The sequence below is a fragment of the Peromyscus californicus genome, unplaced genomic scaffold, assembly GCF_007827085.1.
Source record: "Peromyscus californicus insignis strain IS unplaced genomic scaffold, ASM782708v3 Scaffold_22__1_contigs__length_63687245, whole genome shotgun sequence".
Taxonomy (NCBI): Eukaryota; Metazoa; Chordata; class Mammalia; order Rodentia; family Cricetidae; genus Peromyscus; species Peromyscus californicus.
Genome location: NW_026294525.1, coordinates 3838758 through 3855332, shown reverse-complemented (window position 1 = coordinate 3855332; position 16575 = coordinate 3838758). Strand labels below are relative to the sequence as shown.

General features: G+C 50.4%; 1 protein-coding gene across 5 annotated transcripts in view; it reads left to right on the top strand.

Moving 5' to 3' along the window:
* Rps6ka2 (ribosomal protein S6 kinase A2) overlaps window positions 1-16575 on the top strand; it is a 263912-nt gene that overhangs the window by 116867 nt on the left and 130470 nt on the right. Inside the window, exon 1 of one of the 5 annotated variants that reach the window (XM_052750792.1) lies at window positions 1516-1530. The exons of 2 other annotated variants lie outside the window; for them this stretch is intronic. Coding sequence is in view for 2 of the 3 variants with exons in the window: in XM_052750787.1 (XP_052606747.1) it covers window positions 1845-1943 (99 nt within the window). In the remaining variant the exon portion in view is untranslated. Of the gene's footprint in view, window positions 1-1515; window positions 1531-1653; window positions 1944-16575 lie in introns of those variants that run through there. 2 more of the 5 variants (XM_052750787.1, XM_052750788.1) reach the window with 2 other exon arrangements.

The following is a 16575-nucleotide window of genomic DNA, read 5'->3' as shown; positions in this document are numbered from 1 at the left end:
TGTGAGAGCAGCAGTGATCTGGGGGACCAGGAACTAATATGCCCTGAAGTCTCTGCCCTAAGCTCTCCAAGGCCTTGCTGATTCAGGAGTCCCAGAAGCCAATCTTCCAAAGTAGTTTATGACTAGGTACACCCCCGCCCCCAACAAATATACACTCTTCTTAAGGAAGGACCAGGCCCTGCCCTCAGGTGCTGTAATATAATAAACATTCCATGTACTTGGGGGTGGCAACCAAGAGGACTTGCTGAGAGGACCTGATCTTGTCCTGCCCTCCTGGTTTTATCTTTAGAAAGCCCCTCAGGCATCACGAGGAGCTACTTCGGTCAAGTCTATAGCAGTGTACCTTGCCTCTGCTGAAGCTGCAAACCCTGCTCTGCACACACGTCAGATAGCACTCCCCCAAATCCTTTCTAAATAGGACTGACTTTTAACTCTTAATCTAGGTAATTAGCCTCTGTGGTGTCTTCCATGACATGGTGGACTGCCTGGCATGTTGGGTCTTCTGATTCCTGTGTCCCTTACGACTGCCACCAGTCCGAGTGGGAAAGTGTTGAGTAACTAACTGCCTAGTGGGTTCCACTTAGTGCAGAGGGACACTGCTGTTTTTCCCAGTGGCCGTAGCCATGGAAGTCAGGCCAAGGGCAACTGTACTTAGAAGAAAGCCTAGGACCCTCCAGAGGCCTGCTGCTCTGTGTTTGTCCAGTCCGCTTTCACTCTGCCACAGGCAGCAGGACTTTATTAAGCTCAGCCTTTCTTTTTGAGTGTCTAGGAAGATTGGGACTTAGGTTAAAGTAGGCTCTGATTGCTCCCTCAGATTGGGACTCAGGATGTTCCTGCTGCTGGCCCTGATAAGTCATCTGTGTGGATAATTGTCTATAAATGGAGCCGGAGGTCACGGAGAGCGGATGCGAGTCTTTGTTCTCAGCTGCTGGCCCCGACCACGTGAGGCGTCCTCACCGCGAGCAGGAGGAAGGCAGTTGACACTGAGATACGGGCGGGGTCTTCTTCCAATGGCTCCCAGAGAAGGGGCTGCAGGGACCAGCGGGAAGAGCGACCCGGAGCCTGCGCGCGGTCTAGATTCTAGCTCGCCTGGTCTTTAGTCGTTCAAGTTTTGCTCTGCGAAGGAATGCATGATGCCAGACTGTGGGGGGTCCGAGAGGGGAGGAGTGTTCAGAGGAGACCACAACAGCTCAGACAGATGAGGCCAGGGGAGAGGACCAGAGCCGCGCGCCTCAGGCAGGAGCGGCAGATTAGGCATACAGCGGGCGTGGGCGCTGATTGGCGGCCGTGGCAGTGGGCGGGGAGGTAGGCGGGGTGACAGCGCACTGTACGGTTCTGCGAGGGCAGGCGTAGTAGGAGAAGGAGGAGTGGGCGGCGGGCGCTGATTGGAGGCGGCGACGGGGACGACGCCCCTGGGCAGGACGGCTTGCGCTGATTGGAGGTGGTGGTGGTGGGCGGGGTGAGGGTGGGGTGGTCCATAGTGGGTTATGGGGCTGAAGGAGAAAGAGCGCCAGCCGCGGACACTGATTGGTAGGTGGGCGTGTAGGCGTGGCGCGGTAGCGCTCTCTGTTTGGTCGGAACGGCGCTGGGCGTAGTCTATGGGCGGGGCAGACTGCCGGGAGCTGGTACTCCTGGCCGGAGGCGAAGGTGCCGCGGGAGTGATCCTGGGGCCCGGCCCGGTGGCCCGCGCGGCCTGCCCTTTGTGCTTGCAGCCCGCATCCGCGCCCAGGGCCACCGCGTCGGGCTCCCCGGCGCGCGTGCCCGCCCGCGCGCTGCCCGGCCTGGGATGCGCCAGGGATGCGCGCCCGCCGGCCCTGCGGCTCCTGGCAGCTGGGCACGGGGCGATGGAGCTAAGCATGAAGAAGTTCACGGTGCGCAGGTTCTTCTCCGTGTACCTGCGCAAGAAGTCGCGCTCCAAGAGCTCCAGTCTGAGTCGCCTCGAGGTAAAGGCCCTCCCCGGGAGCGCGCAGGATGCGGGTCCCCGCCGTACCTCGAGTGGGCATGTGGAGCCCCGAGGGCGTTTGGCCACCGGAGCCCTTTCTCACAATCCTGTGCATCATCACCCTAGACCCAAGCGTGGCATGGGAAGTTATTTGAAAACTGGTCCAGTTGTTGTTAAAATCTATCAAATCAGCTCCAAATGTTGGCACTTCATAACAACTGCACAGAGCGAGTCCTTGCTGAGACTGAAGTCTACCCCAGCGAATTTCTCTCTAGTGCTCCTCTATGTGCACAGGATACAGGGTCACTCCCCAAAGGCTTTAGAGGAGGAGGGGTGCGGTCCGTGTAGCTGGGTTGCCGCGTGCTGTGGGGTTTCTCTGGGAGGCTCCACGCAAGTCCCAAGTTCTGTAGTCTCCGGCGCCCGCCGGTGCTGTCTTGGGTCTGGTTCTGTGTGGATGATCAGGGTATTTGAGATCAGTGTAGAGTTGACCAAAGCAAGTGAGGAGGGTTTCGTGCACTCCGGCTCTCTGAGGTAGAATGCCTGACGCAATTGCCTGCAGCCTCAGCTTTGAGATAGATTGGCTCTGAAACACGAAGGACGCTGGAAAATCTTGACCTTTGCAGGTCCCTCATCTTTTCTTTTGTGGGTGTCCATAACCTGTCGTCTGTGGTTTTAACGGTGTTTTTCATGTCAACAACTAAGCTCTATCCTCATCCCAGTGTTCAGACCACATTGCTGAGTCCATAGATGGCAGAGCCGTGACCTGCTTAAGTGAAGTGTGTGAAGGAAGGCAGGCAACTGACCTAGAGGTTTCGTGGAACACTGATGCCCCTTCTTCAGGGCTGGCCCACAGTGTGTGTGTGTGTGTGTGTGTGTGTGTGTGTGTGTGTGTGTGTGTGTGTGTGTGTGTGTGGTTGTTCCATTAGGAACAATTTCACAGATTTCATTTTGGACTTCTCCGTCTCAGCCTTAGTGTGTTACCCTCGCGCAAAGGACTCTGTGATGATCCAGGTATCTTTCAGTAAAGCCTAGGGATAATATTGAAAGAGTCAGGGAATTGCTTGTTGAAAAGTTTCTTTTGCTAAATTCCAGCTCAGAGTTGAAGGGACTAGAGTGTCTCTCAGAGAGCAAAATAATAATTTTGGACAAATACAATTATTGATCTGGTAAGGAGGAGGACTATTTAAACTTAATGAGGAGAGAAATTAAGCAAACGTTCACTTTTCTAGGGTTCTGCAAAATCTAGCCAACAAGAACAAAAATTATGGAAGTATTTACCTTCCTATCAGATGTGTTTTTATCTCCTGTTTCATCACAATGCCAAGTTCATCGTGCTGTTCCTTGTCTCTGGGGTTTTGCTTTTGCTTTTCCATCCTGTGAGCAAACTCTATGTGCCATCTACAGAATACTTGGAGGGCCCTGAGTGTTCTAGAAACCTGTGTGCTGATTCAGCAAAGAGGACTGAACTGGGCTATAGAAAGGCCTCCAAAATACGGTGGCAGACAAGGTGTGTTCATGTTGGCGACAATAAAAGAAAGATTTGTTTGTTTGTTTTGTTTTTCGAGACAGGGTTTCTCTGTGTAGCTTTGCTCCTTTCCTGGATCTCACTCTCTAGACCAGGCTGGCCTTGAACTCACAAAGATTCACCTGCCTCTGCCTCCCAAGTGCTGGGATTAAGGGCATGCGCCACCACCGCCTGGCTTAAGAAAGATTTTTTTTTTCAGTGTGAAAATAACATTTTTTTTAGACCCCTACACAAACCTGTAGATATGCAGAAGGTCAAAGGGGTGAGACAGTTGGGCAGAGAGAGAGAGCTCGGTAAGTGCTTACCGCCAAACCTGTGAACGGAGAAGTAAATTGAATGCCCTCTGTGTATGTGCTGATGCCGTGCTGGGTGCTAAAGCCCAGACTAGTTAGGATACACAGATGCTCACTTTACAAATGCCCCCCTCAGTTTTCTGCCTTTTGATGTTTGTGAAAATCCATGAAGCATGTTCTGCTATCCTTATTCTACTGCGCAGGAGAGAGACCCTGAGAACGAAGGGTCTTGTTCAAAGCTTACCCATCCTTCTGTAGATGCTTGTTAAGGACCTGTGGTGAGTTCAGGCTGTTTCTGGACAGTGCAGATCCCAAATAATGTCAGACAAAGATGTCTGGCCTCAGGGCATTTCACTTACCCGGGAACATATTTATTATGTAGCTGGCTCTGTGCATTCATCTAGTAAGTCTCAGACAGTTTCACATTTCTCCAGGTACCTTCCCATTCCTCTGTATATAGGCAGCTACCTATGGGCCAAAAGAGCCCATCAAAAATGTAAGACTTAGCAGGAAAGCCTGTCAGTACTTTGAAGTTGAGAGATGGTACATAAAGTGTTGCATTGTTGTGCATTTACTTGTTGGGACCAATGAAAAAGGGCATTCACTGTACAAAAAGGAAGCTCTTCATTCTTCTATGAAAACTGCTTTTAGGATACACAGAAAAACTAAAAGACTTGGTTTTTGCAACTCGAAGTCTAATGATACAAACAGGAAATTAACAGCAAATTCAGGTTTGAAGCAGTATTTTTTTTTTTTTTTTAATCACAATATTTGGTTTAAAAACCTGGGCTGTGGAGACCAGGTTTCCTAATCATATGTGGAAATATGTGAATTTCAGCTTAAAATAAAGTCATTTAAATATTTTTGTCTTGTATTGACGTTGACCTGAGTGATTTGCCGGGTGGGCTGCTCAAGCAGATGTGCTCCAGAGACTCCTGAAGGGGAGCTGACAGCTTCACATAGCCTTGGTGGGCATAGGTATCAGCCTCAGAGCTCCTCAGAGACCCTGTCCCCAAGAAAGCTCTGACTGCAGGGCATGGGTGGCATGCCCTGAGTGTTACAGTAGTGACTTGTTACCATAGTCCAGTTACAAATGAAGCAGTGGAGGCCGAGAGCCCCTTCTGTGATGGTCTAAGGAATACCCCTCATGTAGGAGCGGGGCGGCTGTTATCAAGCCTCAGCCATGGCTAGCTGTGTAGCCATTGGTGCTTGCTGTTTTTCGGGCACACAGGAAGCTGTTGTCATTATTGAAAGGTAATTACCCAATGAAATGTTTTGGAATGTGCTTCGTAGCCTAATTTTTTTTTCTTGAAAACCTTTTCTGGAAGTTAGACAATTCTAAGTGGATCTGATCATGTGCATTCACTTAGATTCACACTCTCTCTCCCTTTGACTAGAAAGACCATTAACCTCCGTAAGCCTCGGCTACAAGACAGAATGATAGATAATGTCGGGGTTAGTGAGTGACTGTATGGAAAGATACTTTTGAGTCTTGGTGATCAGATTGCTCAGTCACTGTGAGTTGTTGATATTGATAAGGTTTACCTGGGTTTGTTGATGGTTTTGTGTCATCCAGTGTCTATTGGCTGCATGGCTGGTGGTGTCCTGGTGGCACAGGCCTTGCCTGGTAACCAAAAGCCCCCGTTCCCTTCCGGCCTGCCAAGGGGAAGGTCAGCTGCCCACAGGATAGGATGGCCACATTTGCTCAGATGGAGTTTCCATCTTCTGGCTGGGATAGGGTAACTCCTCTTATCATGCATGCCTGCCCATGAGTCAGCTGCACTTATCCACAGATCCATTACCCTTGCGGTTGCTTTGCCCTGAGCTAGGGTGGCTTTTAGAGCACAAAAATGTTCCAGTGTCCATTTTCAAGTCAGAGAACTGAGCAGGAAGGCATCTGAAACCCCATCAGAGACCCCAACAGTGTCTTTACAGGAGTATACTCCTGGCTCACATTCTCTCCAGAGGTGGTGGTGTGGTTACAGGCGTATACTCCCGGCTCACATTCTCTCCAGAGGTGATGGTGTGTTTACAGGAGTATACTCCCGGCTCACATTCTCTCCAGAGGTGGTGGTGTATTTACAGGCGTATACTCCTGGCTCACATTCTCTCCAGAGGTGGTGGTGTGGTTACAGGCGTATACTCCTGGTTCACATTCTCTCCAGAGGTGATGGTGTGTTTACAGGAGTATACTCCTGGCTCACATTCTCTCCAGAGGTGATGGTGTGTTTACAGGAGTATACTCCCGGCTCACATTCTCTCCAGAGGTGGTGGTGTGGTTACAGGCGTATACTCCTGGCTCACATTCTCTCCAGAGGTGGTGGTGTGTTTACAGGCGTATACTCCCGGCTCACATTCTCTCCAGAGGTGATGGTGTATTTACAGGCGTATACTCCTGGCTCACATTCTCTCCAGAGGTGGTGGTGTGTTTACAGAAGTATACTCCTGGCTCACATTCTCTCCAGAGGTGATGGTGTGTTTACAGGAGTATACTCCTGGCTCACATTCTCTCCAGAGGTGGTGGTGTGTTTACAGGAGTATACTCCTGGCTCACATTCTCTCCAGAGGTGATAGTGTGTTCACAGGAGTATGCTCCTGGCTCAGATTCTCTCCAGAGGTGATGGTATGTTTACAGGAGTATACTCCTGGCTCAGATTCTCTCCAGAGGTGGTGGTGTGTTTACAGGAGTATACTCATGGCTCAGATTCTCTCCAGAGGTGATGGTGTATTTACAGGCGTATACTCCTGGCTCACATTCTCTCCAGAGGTGATGGTATGTTTACAGGAATATACTCCTGGCTCACATTCTCTCCAGAGGTGATGGTGTATTTACAGGCGTACACTCCTGGCTCACATTCTCTCCAGAGGTGATGGTGTTTTTACAGGCGTACACTCCTGGCTCACATTCTCTCCAGAGGCAGTGGTGTAGTTACAGGCATATACTCCTGGCTCATGTTCTCTCCAGAGGCAGTAAAGGTTTTTAATTAATTTAAAATTACGTTATTTACTAAAGGTAAGACTTCATCTAGTTGACTAAAGGCATTGATATGCAGAGTCAGCTCACTCACAGAATGGCCTGTCCCTTGTGTTAACAAGGCCAGGGAGGTCTCTGATCTATTATTTGGGCCATTTCATCTGAAACTGACATTTCTACCAAAAGATAGTTGGTGAGAAATGAGGAGCAAATGGTGGGATTTTGGGTGGTGATAAACTGTTAAGTGGCTAGATTTCACTTATTTGCCCCATTGTTCTTTCTTGAAAAAATAAAAATCTTAGTATGTGTCACATATACTGAGCTAAGCGATTAGGATACAAGATCTCTGCCCCAAATGAGCTTACTATCTAGTGACAGTGGCCAAGAAATCAATAGAAGCCTGCTTTTGGGGTGTAATTCATGTGAAGTTCTTAAATCAATAGATGTAAGCGATCTACTTAGATCGGTTGCTGATTTATTTGTCATGGTCATAGATAATCAAAGGTTGTCTGTTTCTCACATGACTGTATCGTAATTGCTCAACTCCTTTAAAGAAAAGAACATGGTGTCACAATCACATAAACCTTAAGAAAGGGGCTAGGGGCAAATGTTAAGGGTGGCGCCAGCTGTGGGTACAAAGAACAGTTCTTATTCTTTGTAATCAATAGATAAATATTTCTAGTTTAGGTAGTTTCCAGGAAAAGAGTTTTCATTTAAAATAATTTTCAAGTACTCACAGTAAGTATCCAACAAGTTCTGTTAGTCCTTGTTATATCAGGCTTTTGACAACCAGGAAAAGAAAGAAAGAAGGAAAGGTGGGGAGAGGGAAGGAAAGGAAGGAAGAGGAAGAGGGAGGAAGGAAGGGAGGGAGGGAGGAAGGAAGGAAAAGACCACGAATAAAAATGGTCCATGTTAGTGAAGATCATTTGCCTATTTACCTGTATTGTATTTTCTAGACACTATAGCTAATTCCTTACTTGTGGTCACTGTGTCTGTGATATGTTTTTGTAGTTTTTCCCCCCACAGACTTTTTCTTTCCATCAAAAAAATTTAGCAAAATATTTTCACTTATTCAAAAAATACATAGGACCAAAACTCTTGAGACTTTGCCCATTTTCCCTTTCCATCACCGTCCTTCCCAGCGAGGCCATAGGCTGCCTGGCTTTCACCACTTCACTCCGTTCAGCCATTTGCTCTTTTTTCATGCAGCCTGAAGTAGAAGAGTGAAACAGAGGGGCATAGTAAACGATGGGACATCTGTCCCCCTGTCTGACTTCGGTGGCTCAGTGTGATGGATGGATGCCAGTTCCTCAGATATATATGGTGGTGTACTCTTGGTAGGAGAGGAAGGAGCGTCTGAGGTAGTTTCCAGGGCCTGTGCTGCCAGGAGGATGTGGGAGGCTGTTGCAGGTGATGGGAATGTGCAGGCGACTAGTGTTTTATGCCTCAACCCTGTATTCTGGATGCTGCCAGCAGAGAGTGTGTGCCCCTTTGAGGTGGGGGAAACTGAAGAGGAGTTTGTTCGTGTGAGGTGGAGTTGGCATCTAGGAATTTAGCCAGAAATTTATTTTTTCCTCCAAGACTCTGTGCTGTTGAATAAGCAATTGTAAGAATCGAGGAATTCTCCTGAATGATCAGCGCTTACTTACAGTTATGGGGCTGCGTTTTGTTGCATTCTTTCTTCCTTGTCCTCTTGTTTGTTGATAAGTTTTCACTTATTGAAGCCATTGAGTTGAGCAGGAAGCAATTGCTACAAAGTAGCCTTTTAAGCTCCTGGGTCAGATGCAGATGCCTGCAGTGTTCAGCTGATCATACATGAATTCCCAGCTATAGAAGGCGCTGCCCGTGCTGACTGATAAGTGAATGAAGATGATGGCATGGCAGTGTGGCTGCGAATAACACTAGGCATCACCCACTAGGGTTCGGGGGATAAATGTTCAGGAGCCACACTCTTGTGTCTTACCAAGCAGTCAAGAAACAGTGTGCGGGGCGGGGCGGGGGGGGGGGGTCGTGCATCAGGATGTGTGGCTTTGTTTAGGTGTGCTTTGCATAGTTTCCTGAGGTCTGCTAAAGGACATAGTAACCACACTGGTCATGGAGTCCTGCTTAATCCCTGGATACAGCCTGCAAAGGTCCGTGGGCTCTGTCAGCATCTGCACTTCCAGTGGTAGAGGAAGTTCTGCACCCCTGGGGCCAGTTGTGTCTCTGTGAACACCTGCTGTGAGCATGCCTAGACCTCCCTGGCCAGCTGCCTGGCTAGCCTACCTCACACTTCCTGTTTTCTTGCTTCAGCGGGATCACTTCCTTAATCCTTTGGAGTACCTGCCTCTTCAGCTGCAAAAGACAGCTTCTCTTAGAGTGGTGGCCAAAGGTCAGAGATGAGTGACAGACCTGGCAGGAAAGAGTTGTCCTGGGTAGTCCGTGGGCCCGTGCCCTCGGTCAGGGGCTTTGCATTACACAGGTTCTCCTTGCTGGCTTCCTCTGCCTTTCCTCATCTGAGTACACATTTGTCTCAGATTGGTATTGCCACCAGAAAGCTGGCTGTCCTAGGTTACAACCATGTTAAGTTTCCTTAGAATTAAGGTGTAGGGCCGAAATGCAGCTCGTTTGGTAGAGAGCTTGCCTAACACCCATAAGGCCCTGGGCCTGATCCTTGGTACCTCGTAACATACCTGTAATCCCAGTACTAGGAAGGTGGAGGCAGGAGGATCAGGAGTTCAGGCCCATCCTTGGCTATAGAGAGAGTTAAAGTCCAGTCCGGAATACGTGAGGCTCTGTCTCAAAAAGAAAGGGAGATTTAGTCTTTGCAGCTGTCATTTTCAACACCTCTGTCTTCCTCTCTTCTGTGTGTGTGTGTGTGTGTGTGTGTGTGTGTCTGTGTGTCTGTGTGTGTGTGTGTGTGTGGCGCCAGGCTGAGGGATGGCAAGGGATGAAGTCTTGGCAGAAATGCTCTAGCTTCCTGGGATGAAAAGAGGAAAACTCAGGAGATTAAGCAGGTCATCACTGGTGGGGACTGGGGAGAACTAAGTCCAGGATGCCGAAGCCCACAGAAGCTGTGCGTGCTGTGTGTCTGGCCCATGCAGCTCTGGAACCTGCTGAAGTAGTCAGGTGGTCTCCACTGCAACATGAGGCTTCACGGGATTGACTACCATGTCTGGACACCCACTCCTGCCCATGGATGGGCTACATCTTTGCCTTTTGCTTACGAAATGGGTAGCTGAGTTTATAATAGAAAGGGAAGTGACTTCTATTGGCAATGGTTGTGGTGAGGGCTAGTCTGAGTGTTTTGGGCCAGGATAAGCGGGCCTTTCCGGAATGAAAGTGAGAGGACAGGCTGCCTGTTGATGTTTACATCTACAGCATCTTGTAGTCAATGTCTTTATTAGCACAAAAAAGGCAAGAAAGGTGCTTGTTAGGAAAGTGCCTAAGTGGGTTGAGAAGCTGCCTGAAGGGTCCATGAGAGAGGAGGTGGAGGTGGAATAAGGGGAGTGTAGTGCTGGGGAGGGACGAGGTGCCCATTGCTGGACTCTGACACTCTCAGGAGCCACCAGACCCTGTTCATGTTCATGTGGGCACTGGTAGCCAGAGGCTCCTTGTCAAAGCATGAAGCCCAGAGGGGCTGGTACAAGGTATCTCTGTAACTCACAGTGGGCTTGCGGAGGTGCACATGAGACCTTGTGTAGCTTGGTAAATGACTCTGGTTGATTGGTTGACTTTGAAGCTAGCTAATTGAAAGGAAAGAAAAACAGACAAAACAGAAAAAAAAGTGTATTTTTAGAACACCCTTTGGATTCTGTTTAGTCAGTTGTCACCATGGAACACTGGACAGACGAGCTCCTGGGCTGAGGGCAGCGGGGGCAGCTGACTGCGCCCCAGGAGCCCCGGCAGCACAAAGTTGCTGTGAGTTATATTTATAATTCTGATGTGTGACTCAGTGGAAGAATTGCAGAACCTACCCACAGAGAAAAGTGAATAAAGGGCCTCACTTGGTGGCTTGTCCTGAGATTGGCATGCAGAGGGCCCCTGTGCAGACCTGTTCGGTGGCTGTCGGAGATCGTGAACACGTCTTACTCCATCCTTTGACAGTATGGTGCTGTGGTTCTCATGAAGCCTGGCAAGTGATGTGGAAAAAAGGGTTGTATGTGAGAACAAACCTGCCATGGCCATCGTGTATGTGGGAGAAGGGAGGAGAGGTAATCAGTCTGCAGTGAGCAAACACAGCTTCTCACTACTCATGAGTTTCGTTTTCCTCCATTACTTCTGTCCCCGCTTCCAGCCCGGTCCACTTATCCTCTGTCTAGCCCCTTCTGAGACTGTCACCTGGGTCGTTCCCACAAGGACTCCGATGTCGGGGCAGGTTGTTCATCCCTGTACCCCAGCACTAGCCTGTCCATGGTACTTCCTGCAGCAGCCAAGGAGCCACCATGAGCTGTCCTGTCAGGTGTGTGGAGACATCTGCTGGACAGGAAGTGATCTGGTTGTCAGGGTCCTGGTTTGGAAGGAGTAGCGGTGCACAGCTTGCTGAGTCGTTGGGTGGGGCCTGGGTAGTAATGCACAGTGATTCCCCTGCGTCTGTGTCGCCCTCTGTGATTTATGATGCACGTGGTGAAGATGCATGTTGGCTTTGGGGACAGAGCACTCCACTGGAGTCCTTGCTCAAACATTTGCTACTTCTGTGACTTCAGCAAGGTCACCAGCAATACCAGCTAAACTCCAATGCCCTCCACTGTAAAAACAGCAGCCCCTGCCTTAGATGGTTGTATCAGGAGACAGTGGAGTGGCCTGTGTAGCAGGCGTGGTGGGTACCTAGTAAGGGCCAGTGTGGCCGGTTAGTAGGCTATGGTCAAGCTTTATCACCTCCTTCTAGCCACTGACTCCCAAACTGTCATGCCACAGCAGTGGTGCAGGGCACATGTGAGATACATGGTACGAGCCCAGGCTTGGCGTCACCCTTCCGTGGCTGCCCATGTTAAAGCATCACCACTTAAGCTACATTATTGGGTTGAGTGGGAAAGGCCGCATGAAGAGTTTAGTCTGTGTTGTGTGTATACACAGTGGGTCTTCCCAAGGCAGTAGGACCCCTCCCTTTGTCCTTCAGAAAGCATCGAGAAGCCAGTTGGAGCCTGGTGTTTGAGGCTAGAAGTCAGCAGAGTAGGGATGTTTCCATGCTGTCTCCACTGCAGACAGAGCACCTGCTTGTGGCTGGGCATATTCCTTTGGAGCCCGCAGCTTCCCCAGGGCACTCGGGTGGGTCTTAGGGATTATTCAGGAGGTGACCCAGCTGAGAAAGGGGCTGTGGGCATTTGCTGTCTCAGTCCGGAGCTTCCTCACCTGCTTCAGGTCCAGTGTTCTCTACCTCACTTCCCTGTCCACACTACAGCAAGTGAGCAGCGTCCTGTACTCCCACTACATGTTTAGACAGGAAGGGCATGGCTTTATCAACTTCAGGGGTCAGTAGTTCTGTCCGGCGTGACTTTCATCCACTTCTTCTCCCAGTTAAAAGGAAGCAGAGGCAGCATGTCTGATGTCTTCAGACATCTTACAGTGCTTTTCTTTCATCTCCCCTTCTCACAAACTCCCTTCCTCTTGGGTCCTCGCTCCCGTTGCGATCTCTGGACCACATATTTGCATCAAGTCAATAGCAGCCTGAAATGCAGGCTCATGAGGGGAGATACTATGCTTTCCATGGTCTAATAGAAGAGTTGCAGGGTTGCAAGATGAATGCTTGTTTCTTAGATGGACCCACCCACCGAGATGCAGTGTTGAACTGAAATTCTGGCATAAGGCAACAGTGAACAATGCCAGCATTTCCTGCTGAGATCTCAATGGTGGGAAATAAGGTAGGAACAAGTTGGGATCAGGAGGAGGGTGTACTCCAGCCGTGGAGCTGCCCACTGCCCTCCCCAGCTCTCCCTGGGGCCTTTAGGGTCCTTGCCAATGCCATGGACTCAGAGTGCTCTCAGGTTTTGGCAGATGGTATGTATTCCTGGAGGGTGCAGAGGGATGGCTATTGGTCAGTTCCTAAAGACAACCGTAGCCCAGTTCCTGAAATTGGTAGATGTTATTGTGTCAGCAGAAGTGATTTTGCAGGTGTAGTTAGTTTGGGATCTTGAACTAGGAAGATGATCCTGGACCTCCGTGTTGTAACACCCAGGAACTCTGTAAAAGGAGACAGAGGGGACCCCACTTTGGGGGAGGAACAGGGGAGACAGTCACAGAGGAAGGGAGCCCTGAGGATAGTCCCAGAGTCTCCAGGAGGGAACAACCCTGCTGACAGCAGCAGAGCAATCAGGAGACTCCGGCTTTCGGCACTGTAAAGAGAGCAGTGCAGGCTGTGGTGATTTGTCACACTGGCAGTGGGGAGCAGATGCACCTGTCAGTCTGATTTTAGAGACGATCTTGTGTGTTACGGGACAGAGATGGGCACAGCTCAAACAGGGATGTGTAGGTGGATGAGGTCTGAGCAGGGTTGGGCAGGACCTGAAAAGTAGAAGATGAAGACTAGACTCAGCCTGTCTAGGAAGTGGCCAGGCAGAGCAGCGATCCCAGGGGTTTTCTGTGCGTGAGGCTGCAGCCTGTAAACAACACTGGCTCTGATTTGGTGTTCGTGTGGCATGAAGTAAGCAGAGGTTTCAGCTGTGCCAGCGTTCTGTGCATACGGCTTTACAGACTAGAGCAGCAACTCCACCCTTGTGACGGTTATACTCTAGTATTAAAGAGAGAAAACAATCGAGTGTTCTTAGGAAACATGGCCATCTCACAAAGTGCTAGGGAGAATTGTAGGGCAACAAGCCCAGAAGTACAGAGGGACAAGCTGCATATGGCATTTAGGGGAACCCTCCGTGGATTCCTGAGAGGGAGTCCCAAAGTGGTTCTGTCTCACCTGGGTGAGACCAGGGTGCCCAAGAGGGAATGCCCAGAAGTGTGGAGCTGGGGTCTTTGAGAGATTTGCTTGACCCTAAAGGCTGTGAGATCTCTCTATGGAGCAATGGGAATCTCAGCTTTAAAAGATCTGAGAGCTGAGAGGCGAGGTGCTCAGTGGTAGAGCACTTGCCAAGCAGTACAATCCTCCATGTTCCCTCTCTCTGTCTGTCTCTCTCCCTCTCTCTCTCTCTCTTGCACACACATACACACACACACACACATACGCGCACACACGAACAAACAACAAATACATGGATCCTTTTGGAAGGGCTGTGGGGATTAGATCCTTGCAGGGGGGAGAAGGGATAGGAGAAGAGCTTACCCTTAGCAGCTCCAGGAGCTGCAGTTTGCTGTTACTTGTGGGTAATTGGACATGCAAACGAATGAAAGAGGAATCCAGATGATTCCCTTGCCAACCCAGTCCTGAGGTGGGAAGACAGCACAAGGGGTAGAGTGAGGCAGACGGATCTGGCTTCCTCAGTCCTGCATGGCACTGCCTCACTGCACTGATCTGCACTGCACTGATCTGTCCTGCACTGCCTCACTGCACTGATCTACACTATACTGCCTCACTGTGCTGTACTGATCTGCACTGCCTCACTGCACTGATCTGCCCTGTACTGCCTCACTGCACTGCCTCACTGCACTGCACTGATCTGTTCTGCCCTGATCTGTCCTGCACTGCCTCACTGTACTGCACTGATCTGCACTGCACTGCCTCACTGTACTGCACTGATCTGCCCTGCACTGCATCACTGCACTGATCTGCCCTGCACCGCCTCACTGTACTGATCTGCACTGCATTGATCTGCACTGCACTGCCTTACTGTACTGCACTGATCTGCACTGCACTGCCTTACTGTACTGCACTGATCTGCACTGCCTCACTGCACTGATCTATCCTGCACTGCCTTACTGCACTGATCTGCACTGCACTGATCTGCACTGCACTGCCTCACTGTACTGATCTATACTGCACCGCCTCACTGCACTGCATTGATCTGCACTGCACTGATCTGCACTGCACTGATCTGCACTGCCTCACTGCGCTGCATTGATCTGCACTGCACTGATCTACACTGCACTGCCTCACTGTACTGATCTATACTGCACTGCCTCACTGCACTGCACTGATCTGCACTGCACTGATCTATACTGCCTCACTGCACTGCCTCACAGCACTGCACTGGTCTGCACTGCCTCACTGTACTGCCTCACTATACTGCACTGATCTGCACTGACTCACTGCACTGCCTCACTGCACTGCACTGATACGCACTGCCCCACTGCACTGCCTCACTGCACTGCACTGATCTGTACTGCCTCACTGCACTGCACTGTCACACAAGGATCTGCAGTTTCTTTACTAAAGGCTTAATAACTTCGTCATGCTACTGCAGCCACTTGATTGCATCCGTGGTGGCGTGTGCACTGTGGGCCAGTGGGGTTACTCAAGGTGAGCAGACACCTGCAGATGCACTGGACATGAAGGAGTTAGGTCCAGCTGTGCCTCCGGTCGGAAGTCTCCCAGCTTGTCCTGGTGCCTTGAGACAGGTGCCCAGTGTCACAAGCACACCATCCACTCTGGTCCAGCCTGCTCTGTGGGGCTTGTAGCCTGTGCTCAAGCTCTCCTGTCCTAAACAGCAATTCAGGAGTCTAGTGGAGGAAAGAGGGGTGGGAAGGAGAAAGACAAAGGCAGAGAGGAGTGAAATGCACACAAGGGCCTGCAGAGAGAGAGGAGTGCAGTGCTGTGCCTTGCTTGGCGTCTGAGGAAAAGCACTCCACAGGGAAGGAAATAGACATTTATATCATGAGCCACCCAAGCCTCACTCTGCACACCTTCCTTCCTCAGTGTGGACACCAGCGCTGCCCAGCAGTGTGACAGAGAGGGCAATCAGAGGTGGGCCCTGCAGAGGAGCAGCTCCTCACCTACCGGGAGTGTTGGGACAGAGGAGACCCTGCTACCTAGTACCCTGCTACTTATTGCCACCCCACCTCCCAAAGACAGGGAGAGAGAGTTCTGGGCGTGACCCTGCTGTGAGTGGCGTCTGTGTAAGAGCGGCCTCTTTCTTTATGGGGTAGGTCTTTCCTCCTAGGAGGAGCCGTGGATTCAGAGTTTTACCATCATTCAAGTGGTCAGGAGGGGCAATGTCTGTCACACCCGGCCACCTGAGGACTCTCGGTGGGGTTCTAGATTACTTTCCATGGCCACCTGAGGACTCTCGGTGGGGTTCTGAGATTACTTTCCATGGCCACCTGAGGACTCTCAGTGGGGCTCTGAGATTACTTTCCGTGGTCAGCGGATCTCCCCTGTTTCTCTGGTCCTTTCAGGCTGGTGAGGTGAGGCCTTGCTTATAGGCATTAAAAGATGAGTGAAAATTTGGAGGCACAAGAAGAAAACAGGTCTGGGAGAGCATTGTGAGAGGAAGCAGGTGTCCAGTCCCCCAGCATCTCTTCTGCCCAGTGGAGAAGGCCAGACCCCCAGGCTTCAGTGCTGGGTACTTAGTATGTGTGCAACTCCAGAGAGCCCTGGCTGGGACCATTCTCTCAGGTATACATCCTTGGTGATGTCACGTGTGTTTGGACACATGCACATAGCATTGTTGCAGAGCAATGGCCGAAGTTATTCACCAGGGACCCACACACCGGCCTGATTGAGCTCTTCTGTTCGGACAGCAGAGTCTAGAAGGACAATTTACAAGATCTGGTTTGGCTTCCACATTCTTCAAGACAGACTTGTCCCTCAGAGGCCGGCCGCTCTTCACAGCGCTGTGCCACCTCAGCATGTGAAAAGACGTGGCTGTCCATCATTGTTCTCACTCACCCTGCTCTTCCACTCTTCTGTTACTGCATCCCACCAGAGAGGAGGCACTCCAAAAAACTTCTGTCAGGAAAAACAGAAGGGACACAACCAGGC